Source organism: Theobroma cacao, chromosome 3, assembly GCF_000208745.1.
Source record: "Theobroma cacao cultivar B97-61/B2 chromosome 3, Criollo_cocoa_genome_V2, whole genome shotgun sequence".
NCBI lineage: Eukaryota > Viridiplantae > Streptophyta > Magnoliopsida > Malvales > Malvaceae > Theobroma > Theobroma cacao.
The window spans coordinates 5,566,625-5,576,068 of record NC_030852.1 but is presented as its reverse complement, the minus strand read 5'-3'; the positions used below and the strand labels follow the sequence as shown (position 1 = coordinate 5,576,068).

The 9,444-nt window shown below is 30.9% G+C and overlaps 1 protein-coding gene across 4 annotated transcripts; it reads left to right on the top strand.

Annotated features, from left to right (window-relative positions):
* LOC18604345 lies at positions 1,627 to 7,992 on the top strand. 4 transcript variants are annotated; one of them, XM_007036761.2, is made up of 5 exons: positions 1,627 to 1,962; positions 2,068 to 2,143; positions 2,512 to 2,635; positions 4,853 to 4,923; positions 7,557 to 7,992. In XM_007036761.2, exons 3-5 carry the CDS (start codon positions 2,625 to 2,627, stop codon positions 7,958 to 7,960), a joined length of 486 nt encoding a protein of 161 aa, XP_007036823.2. In that variant the 5' UTR covers positions 1,627 to 1,962; positions 2,068 to 2,143; positions 2,512 to 2,624; the 3' UTR covers positions 7,961 to 7,992. The 4 variants fall into 4 exon arrangements, 1 of the variants encoding a protein (XP_007036823.2); XR_001927244.1 differs by lacking the exon at positions 4,853 to 4,923 and having other exon boundaries at positions 7,557 to 7,896; XR_001927243.1 differs by lacking the exon at positions 4,853 to 4,923 and having other exon boundaries at positions 1,641 to 2,143; positions 7,557 to 7,896.

The following is a 9,444-nucleotide window of genomic DNA, read 5'->3' as shown; positions in this document are numbered from 1 at the left end:
ATATATATATATGTATGTATATGAGATATTAAAATATGAAAAAATTATGAGGAATAACCTTTCTTGATAAGGGTATTTCAAAAATAACCATCAAAATAAATTTAACTATTTTTAGCCATATTTAGCCATGACTTGACAAAAATACCCTTAAAACTATTTCAAATAAATTAAAAAATTCATCATAATTTCTTCTCATTTGTGCTTCTGATTTCTCTCTCTCACCATCCCACTCTTTTTAATTTTATCGATTTTTCTCTTCGACATTCGTTTGCTATTCTCCGATTTCTCTTTTCCAAGTTTTCAGATTTCTCTTTCCTACACTTTCAAGACATCAAACGATGGTTTTGATGTGCTTGGGTGGATGGCTATTTTGAGAATTTGATTTTTAGGTATTTTAGATAAAACTAAAATGGTAGAAATGATCACAGATATTTGAAATAGCTTTTAATTGGATCAATTCGGGACCTAGACACCAATAAACTAAAAAATTTGAAATTTATAATTCTAGGTTTTCAAAGGAAGTTTGTTTTTTTTTAGTCGAAATAGGTGTTTTAAATAAGAAAATTTGTGTTTTGATTTATGAAAACATATTATAAACACTTTAATCAGTGTCAAATTGTCAAAAAAATAAAAAGAAATGAAGAGAGTTGAGAAGATTTAAAATTTTGGTTCGTAAGTAACAGCAACATTTTAAGTATTAAAGTGTAAAAAAATGTACTTGAATATGATGTGTAACAACAATATTTTTTCAACATGGCGTGTAACAACAATATTTTTTTTTCAATATGACGTGTAAGAACCTAACTATGGCGTGTAAGAACCTAACTATGGCGTGTCACATGTTTTTGTCCATGACGTGTAACAACCTAACCATGGCGTGTCACAACCTAACCATGACGTGTCACATGTTTTTGTACATGACGTGTAACATGTTTTTGTATATGGCGTGTAACATGTTTTTGTACATGGTATGTAACATCATGGTGTGTCACAACCTAACCATGACGTGTCACATGTTTTTGTACATGACATGTAACATGTTTTTGTTCATGGCGTGTAACAACCTAACCATGCCATATAACATGTTTTTGGACATGGCCAACCTAACCATGACGTGTTATATGTTTTTGTACATGACGTGTAACAACCTAACCATGACGTGTAACATATTTTTGTACATGACATGTAACATCATGGCTTGTAATTTCATTAAGAGTAATTTTGTCCAATTTGATTAAAAATAGTTAAAATTATAAAAAGGGTTATTTTTAAAAATATCTTATCTATAAATGTTATTTTTTAAAATACCCCTTAAAATATCCTACATATATATAGTAATATGTTTTATATGAAAGCTTATAATAAATTTTATTTATATGATTATAGTTATTAATTTTATTAGTTATTATCATGCTTGTTATAAAATTATATTGATAAGTAATTATAAAAATTATAATATATAATTTATGTCATTAATATATATAATAAATTTAGTAATACAACATTATGTTTTATATTGAGTAATATAAAAAAATTAATTTATTAATAAAATTTAAAATATTTAAGTTTATGTTACTATAAAGACTTGAACCTGTATCCAAATAAAAAATGAGTTAAATTTTAATCAAATCTATCACCCGTCAAACTAATTTTAAAACTCCCCAACTTAATTTCAAAAGAAACCAAACCCATATAACTCAAATACAAATCCCTAACATGCGTGTCGCTCACTTTCCCCAAATCTCTCTACTTTGCTTCCTTTTCTTGTGTCGGGACCATAAATTTTTTGCTGCGAATCTCTGTTTGCTTTCCCAAAATTGTTTTGTTTTGTTGCCTTTGCTGTGAATCTCCATTTGCTGTGCTGTTTTTGAAGGATCTCTGTTAGTAGTTTTCTGATTCTTGTGTGTGAGCTGGAGGCAAACTTTTTGCTATTGCTATTTGAGTGGCTGGTCTGCTGCTGTGGTAGGTTCTCGAGTCTTGGTTTGAAAATGGCTTTTCACCCAGGATTGATCTTGACTTTAGTCTTTCTTGAGTTCTTGCTTTACTTTTTCTGGGATTGTTTTATAGCACTTGAAGCTTGGTAACTACCTTAAAGCTTTTGATATTGGAGCTGATATTAGAGCTACTCGTTGGTGGGTCGGAGGTAAATTCGACTACTTTTTGTTATTAATTATGATAAATAATCTTGGCATGGAGTTTCTTTCAGCTAATTTTTTTTTTCCTTTTGAAGAATTTAAATGGATATAAATTGGGTTAACGTTCAGTTCAATATAGTTTGTTTTTAATTGTAATTGATACTAGAATCTTTGGTTGACTTAAAATTCGCCAAAAATTGCTTTTGATAGAGCGATTTTTTTTCTTCTTCTTTCATTTCTTTGGGATATTCAAAATTGATTTAGTTGAATTTAGAATTGGCACCAATTTACCTGCTGGTTGAAATTTTATCTCTGTTTGATGTTTTTCTTCCTAATATTTATGTTCACTATTTATGTATTATGGGTTTGCGTACAGTTGCTACCATTTGTGTTTAAGGATCTGCAAAGCTACTGGGTTCAAATTGTTGCATCTTTTAGCCTGTTGCTAGCTGGTTGATTGAGGAAATAATTGTGGTTTTTGTCCAACTTATGATTTACAGGTATTTGGACTCAATTAATTAGTTCAAGGATTTAGAAAAAAAGAACTTTGTGATGATGTGTTCTTTCCATGTCTTGTTTAAATGTTGTTTCAGTATTTGGATTCTAATATTAACATGATACTGGCAGTAAGTTCTGTATGGTCAATGACGTCGCTAAGTCTCTTTATTGTTGTGATGCACTTTACGATGGATTAGTTTTCTGTTTCATATTCATTAATTGGTCAAGTCATAACATTAATTGGTCACTTCCCTTAAAGCTGCTTTAAGCTGAAGAAGATATAAATCAAATAAAATATAAAAAAATTAAAAATTATATATATGATTTTTAAAAAATTTACTATTTACTTTTTGTGGAAATTTACTATTTACTTTTGTATCTAAATATTTTTTATTTTTTAAGAACAATTAATAAAAATATCAAAAGTCCTTACTTAAAAAAAAAACTAGCAATTCCTTTCCTATGTTAGAATTTCATATTTTTTATCATAAAAAACTAATCATGACTTGGGGTCCAATTCATAGTGCTTAATTTTTATCCAAAAGAAAAAGCAAACGAATTTTGGCCATTTCTCAATCACTTGGTTTTATAGGATTTTGTAGTCATTAATACATAGAAAAGCTTGTGAATATGAATTTATCTACTCGTTTATAAAGTTAAACTTATATAGCGTCCTATTTTTTTTGTTTTTATTCTTGTATGGAATCATTTTTACTATCCTGACATGTTATTATTTTTTAAATTTATATTTAAAATGTTTAACTTAGTTTTTCATATTGGAATGTAGTTGTTAACAAATTTTATTATAAACAACAGTGGAAATCACTCTTGACTGTTATATTCTATGACACTTAGGATTACAAAATGACCATAGATCGATCTTGGATGTACCGTCGCTTAACTTCTGATGGATTCATTAGAGATGAATTTGTAAATGGAGTTAATGAATTCATTCATTTTGCACATTCCAACTCTACATTTATGTGGGAGAATAAAATCAAATGCCTTTGCTCTCGATGTAGTAACAACAAGTTTCTAAATTTCGATAAGGTGACAGAGCACATCCTTAAAAGGATTTTACTGGTGCTTACACAATTTGGAGTTTACATGAGGAACATGATGTTGGACAATCATCAAGAAATAGAGATAGAGTTGAACCATATGTTAGTAATGAAGAACATGGGGAATATGGAGAACCTACATATGAAAAAGAATAGAAAATTCATATACTAGAATGGTTAGGGATGCTATGGGTCTGGAAGTTGCTTTCAATTATAGTCATGATAATGAGTCAAGGTTTGTGGAAGAAGATCCAAATCCAAATGCAACTAGCTTTTACTCTTTGTTAAGTAATACAGAGGAACCTTTGTGGTCATGTTACACAAAGCACACAATGCTTTCAGATGTGTTGCAACTTTTAAATGTTAAGTCAGAGTTTAATTTGAGTGAATTATGTTTTGATCGGTTGTTGGAAATAATAAGGAATATGTTGTCATTAGATGAAACTTTACCTACTGATTTTTATAGAATGAAAAAAAATGTAGCAAAACTTAGACTGGGATATATCAAAATTCATGCTTGCAAAAACAATTGCATGTTATTTTATGAGGAAACTACTAATTTTGAGCATTGTATGATATGTGGACATCCTCGGTATAAACTAAGGAAATCAAGTGTGAAAAGGCAGAAGAAAACACCTTACAAGATTTTGCGTTACTGGCCACTTATACCAAGGATTCAAAGGTTTTATATGTCAGGCAAAATTACTGAACATATGACATGGCATGCGTAAAACCAAAGTGATAATGGAGTCTTCAGACACCTTGTTGTTGGTGAAGCTTGGCAACACTTCAACCGCACATATAAGTTATTTGCAATGGAACCTCGAAATGTCAGATTAGGGTTATGTGTTGACAGTTTCAATCCTTTTGGATCGATCGTGAAACCTTATTCTGTTTGGCCAGTAATACTCTGTGTGTACAATTTACCCCTATGGATGTGTATGAAACAATAATATATATTCCTTAATATGGTTATTCCGGGGAAGAAAAATTCAAGTCAAAACATAGATGTTTTCTTGAGGCCTTTAATAGATGAGTTGAAAGTATTGTGGACCCAAGGTGTTGTCACGTATGATGCATATAGGAAACAAAATTTTAATATGAGGGCAGCATTATTATGGACAATTAATGATTTTCCTGCTTACGGTATGTTGTCAAGGTGGAGTACTCATGGACGATTATCATGTCCTATTGCATGGAACATTCTAAGTCTTTCATATTGGATCATGGTAGGAAATTTTTTTTTTTTTTTATTTTCATCGGCAATTCTTGCGACCTAATCATCATTTTAGGAGGTCGAGAGACAAATTTATTAAAAAAAGAGTTGAGCATGACTTACCAATTCCTTGATTATCAAGTGAGCAAATATTGTTACGTTTGAATTCGTTTCCTCATATCTTATTCGAAACAAAATGTGGTGAGCAGAAGATTTCGAGTTATGGTGAAAGTCATAATTGGGTGAAAAAAAGTATATTTTAGGATCTACCTTATTGGCGTATGTTTCTTTTACGTCACAATCTAGATGTGATGTATATTGAACATAATGTATTTGAGAATATATTCAACACAATGATGGATGTTAAGGGAAAGACGAAAGACAACTTAAAGGCATGACAAGATTTGAAGGTGTATTGCAAGCGGTCAGAATTGAAATTGGTGGAAAATAATGGAAAGATTTTCAAGCCTAAGGCTTCGTACACCTTAAATAAGGAGGAAATAAAAAATGTTTGTGCTTGGGTGAAACAATTGAGAATACCTGATGGCTTTGCGTTGAACATATATCGGTGAGTTGATAAGATTGATTGTAAATTTTATGGGATGAAAAGTCATGATTGTCATGTGTTTTGCAACGACTGCTCCCAATTGTCTTTCATGATATGGTGCCTCGCTTAATTTGGGATGCGATTACTGAGATATATCACTTTTTTAGAGATTTGTGCACAACTGAAATACTTGTAGATCAAATGGAAGTTTTGGAAGGGAAAATATGTGAAACTATATGCAAATTAAAAAAGAGTTTTGCTCTTGGTTTCTTTGACTTTATGGAGCATTTGTCGATTCATTTACCTTACGAGGCAAAGGTTGATGGACCCGACCAGTATCGATGGATGTATCCATTTGAGAGGTACTATAATTGTTATTTGTTTTCAAATAGTTTATTACAAGAGTTTAAGGTACTTATTAAGTTTGATGAATGTTGTGGTTTTTAGGTTTTTGCAACATTTGAAAAAAGTAAAAAATCGAGCCCTTGTTGAAGGATCTATATGTGAGGCTTATATTATCGAGAAAATTTCCTCGTTTTGCTCATGATATTTTGAACTTACTGTTGCAGCAAGATAAATCAAATGCCACGTAATGATGATGGGGGAGAAATGGACTCTCTTGGTCGTCTTTCAATTTTCACTCATCTTGAGCGAGCTTTTGGTCCATTAGATAAATCTCGATTTTTAGATGAGTTTTATGCTGTTGAGCTATATGTTTTAATGAATTGTGAAGAGATGCTCCCATATATTAAGTAAGTATCATTCTACCATAAACTCAAATGATTGATCATAAGAATGAACTTAATCCGTAAATTGTGGATATAATGATAGGATATTTAAGGAAATGGTGAAGAGAGATGTTGTGCATATATCAAAAGATGAATTGGAAAAATTACGTGATGCAAGATTCGTAAAATGGTTTAAAAATTATGTAAGTTTATGTAAATTAGAAGTGAACTTTTAATAACATTGAGGCATTAATTATGTAATTACTAATTTTTTATCTTATATTTCATGTTCGTAGGTTGCAAAATGTAACGATGAAATTGCCACATATACTTGAAATCTCTCATAGTCTAGGACGAATGATAAGGTGCTACAAATGATACTTTATAAATGGTTTCAAGTTTCACACCTTAGATTACGGACAAAATCGTAACACAATGAATTGTGGGGTTTGCATTAAAGGGAGTTTTTACAATAATTATGAGCGTGATTTTTATGGTATTTTAGTGAAAATAATCGAGTTGGAGTATTTTGGTATCAGGAACAGAGTTGTGCTATTTAAGTGTCATTGGTTTGACATTGAAAAAGGTATTAAGGTAGATCTTTTGCATGGTCTTGTTGAAATTAAATACAATTCAATACTTGCCACTAATGAACCATTTGTTTTAGCTGCACAAGCTCACCAAGTTTATTATAGTAGTTATCCATCAACCAAAAGAGATCGACGTGATTGGTGAGCAGTATTTAAAACAAAAGTTAGGAGTAGATTTAACATTCCTAGTAGTGGAGATAGAGAAAATGAAATTGATTTGAATGAAGAAGTATACCAAGAAGATGTGTCTATTTCAATTAATGGTACTCCATCGGAAGAACTTGATAACTTTATAGTTTTAGCAAGTGGTGATTATGAAGAGGTTAATCTCTTGATTGAGGATGAAGAAGATGACATGCAAAGAGATGAAGATGAAGAAGATGACATGAAAGGAGATGAAAATAAAGATGAAGATGAAGATGAAGATGAACTTGAAGACGACGACAAAGAAACTTTTAGTGATGATAGTGATAATAATGAAGAACATGAGTTTGCTTATTCTAAAAGTGATTGATGATGGTAGATATATATGATAATGATTTTATATTTTTTGTTACATAGTTGTTTAACTTTAATTTTATAATATTGAAAAATCTTGACATGTTAAAAAATTATTATAATTTATATTTATAAATGTTGAAATGAATACTATATAATGGCATCTTTTATTGCACAAATGATTAGGAATTACTTGTGATTGTTGTAAATTGATGATTTGTATACTTTGTTTCAATTTTTTTAAAAACATTTGTGTATGAATTTTAACAAAAAAATATTACAGGAACGATGGTTAAAGGGAAGCATTCAAAACCGAGACCTAGATCAACAAATGCCTCTAGAAGTATGTCGTTGCCTATGAATGCTAGTGCGTTTGTTGATCTATCCATTCAACTACAGATGCAGCAGGTCAATAATGATGTGCCCTTTGAGCCACCTTTGTTGGGTGCATCTGCAGAGCAAGTAGAAAATGAGACATCTACTTACGATTCTTGTAAATCCCCATCTATTGATTTAGGTGCAAGTGTAGATGATACATCCTCAAGGTCAAGGGGTAGAGGGCCTGGTATAGGATTACAGACTCCTGTAGATCCATCCGACAGATTGTGTATGACTCCTATTGGGGAGAAGTGTGCTATTTTGTATTATAATGAAATTGTTATATTTGTTATAAATTTTAATATGTAAAAATTTTCTTTTATATTCTACAAATACTTTTTTCGAGCGAAGGGTCACAGCTACAATAACAAGGATCATAAAAAATCACTTTCATGGTCCATGGTCGACATAGAGGAAAGTCCCTAATGATATAAAAGAGTTAATGTTTCAAAATTTCAGGTATTATGTTTGTTATTCAATTAATTTATAACTTTTTATTTTCAATTAATTTGTATCAATTTTTTTAGTTACTCTATTATTTTGATGTAGGAAAAATGTGTTTAGTCTGCAAATCAAGATGTTTTGGTTCGACGAATATGGGATAAAATTTGTTTCAATCAGTTAAGAGACATGCTTTCAGAAGAAAAGAATAAAGTAATGACAAAAGTCAAAACAAACAACATTAGGGATTGCAAAGGTATGTCAAGGGAATGGATCACAAATGAAATCTGAGATGCCCTTATTGATATGGTATGGGGTGCAGAAGAATAGCAAAACAAATCAAGAACAGCAAGGTAAAATTGTTTAACGGCAAAAAAATGAAGCATTCCAAAGCAAGCTAGCGGTTCAGTTCCATTTGTTGTTCATGCAAAAAGGATGGTATGAATTAATCTTACTTCGCATTTATATGTATGGTTTTCTTTCAAACTAAATTTAAATTGTATGTTTAGTAGTTTGACTTTGGTTTTTCCTTACATGTTATTCACATATATCAATTATGATTGAGTATATATAGTTGCAAAAAAATGCAGGCAATTGAAGTGAAACGAGATGTTAGCTTTTTTGAAGTGTTTAACCGCACTCATAAGCGTTTAGGGGGTCATGGTGATTTTATAGATAACAAGTCTAAGTTTACGAATATACATACAAAATTGATTAATTTTTACTTCAAAGTTGACGATATAGTTGAATAATAATCTTATTTAATTTTTTATGTAGGAAATGTATAATTCTGTATTATTGCAGAAGTATGGTGAGGATTCATCTTCTCAACCAGAATTCGATCCGCATGCTTGGATTGAAGCAATTGGAGGGATGGAGACTACATGCACTCACGAGTATGGGTTTGGTACTCGGGTGCTTGTTACAACTTTACTTACTGGAACACACAACAATGTAGCAACATCTAAGTTTGTGTGTGGCCCTATCAACTCAAACGCTACTAGTCCTGCAATTGATTTAGAAGAAAAAGTGAAAAATCTTTTAGAAAACTTGGGTAAGATATGTGAGGAAATACGTGAAAATATGTGAAGAAATTAAGAATGCAATGGCAGAAAGCATGAGTGAATTTAGGGCACGTATGGTAACCATGATCATGACTAATGCGCTTTCAAAACAAGAAAATGCGGGACCTTCAAGCTTAAATCTTGACAAGTAAGAACACAATATTTCATCATATGATGTCTCCTTTTCACTGCTACACTTGGATACTTTTTAGAATAACTGTTTAATAACACATTTAGCTTTATATTCATATGTGTTTAAAATTTTTAGATATTGTGTGTTTATGATAA

Excerpts from the sequence above, each read along its gene's own strand:
- LOC18604345 (XM_007036761.2), top strand. Across the intron at positions 4,924-7,556 it reads GTCTTTCATATTGGATCATG|GAACGATGGTTAAAGGGAAG; the intron begins GTAGGAAATTTT and ends AAAATATTACAG.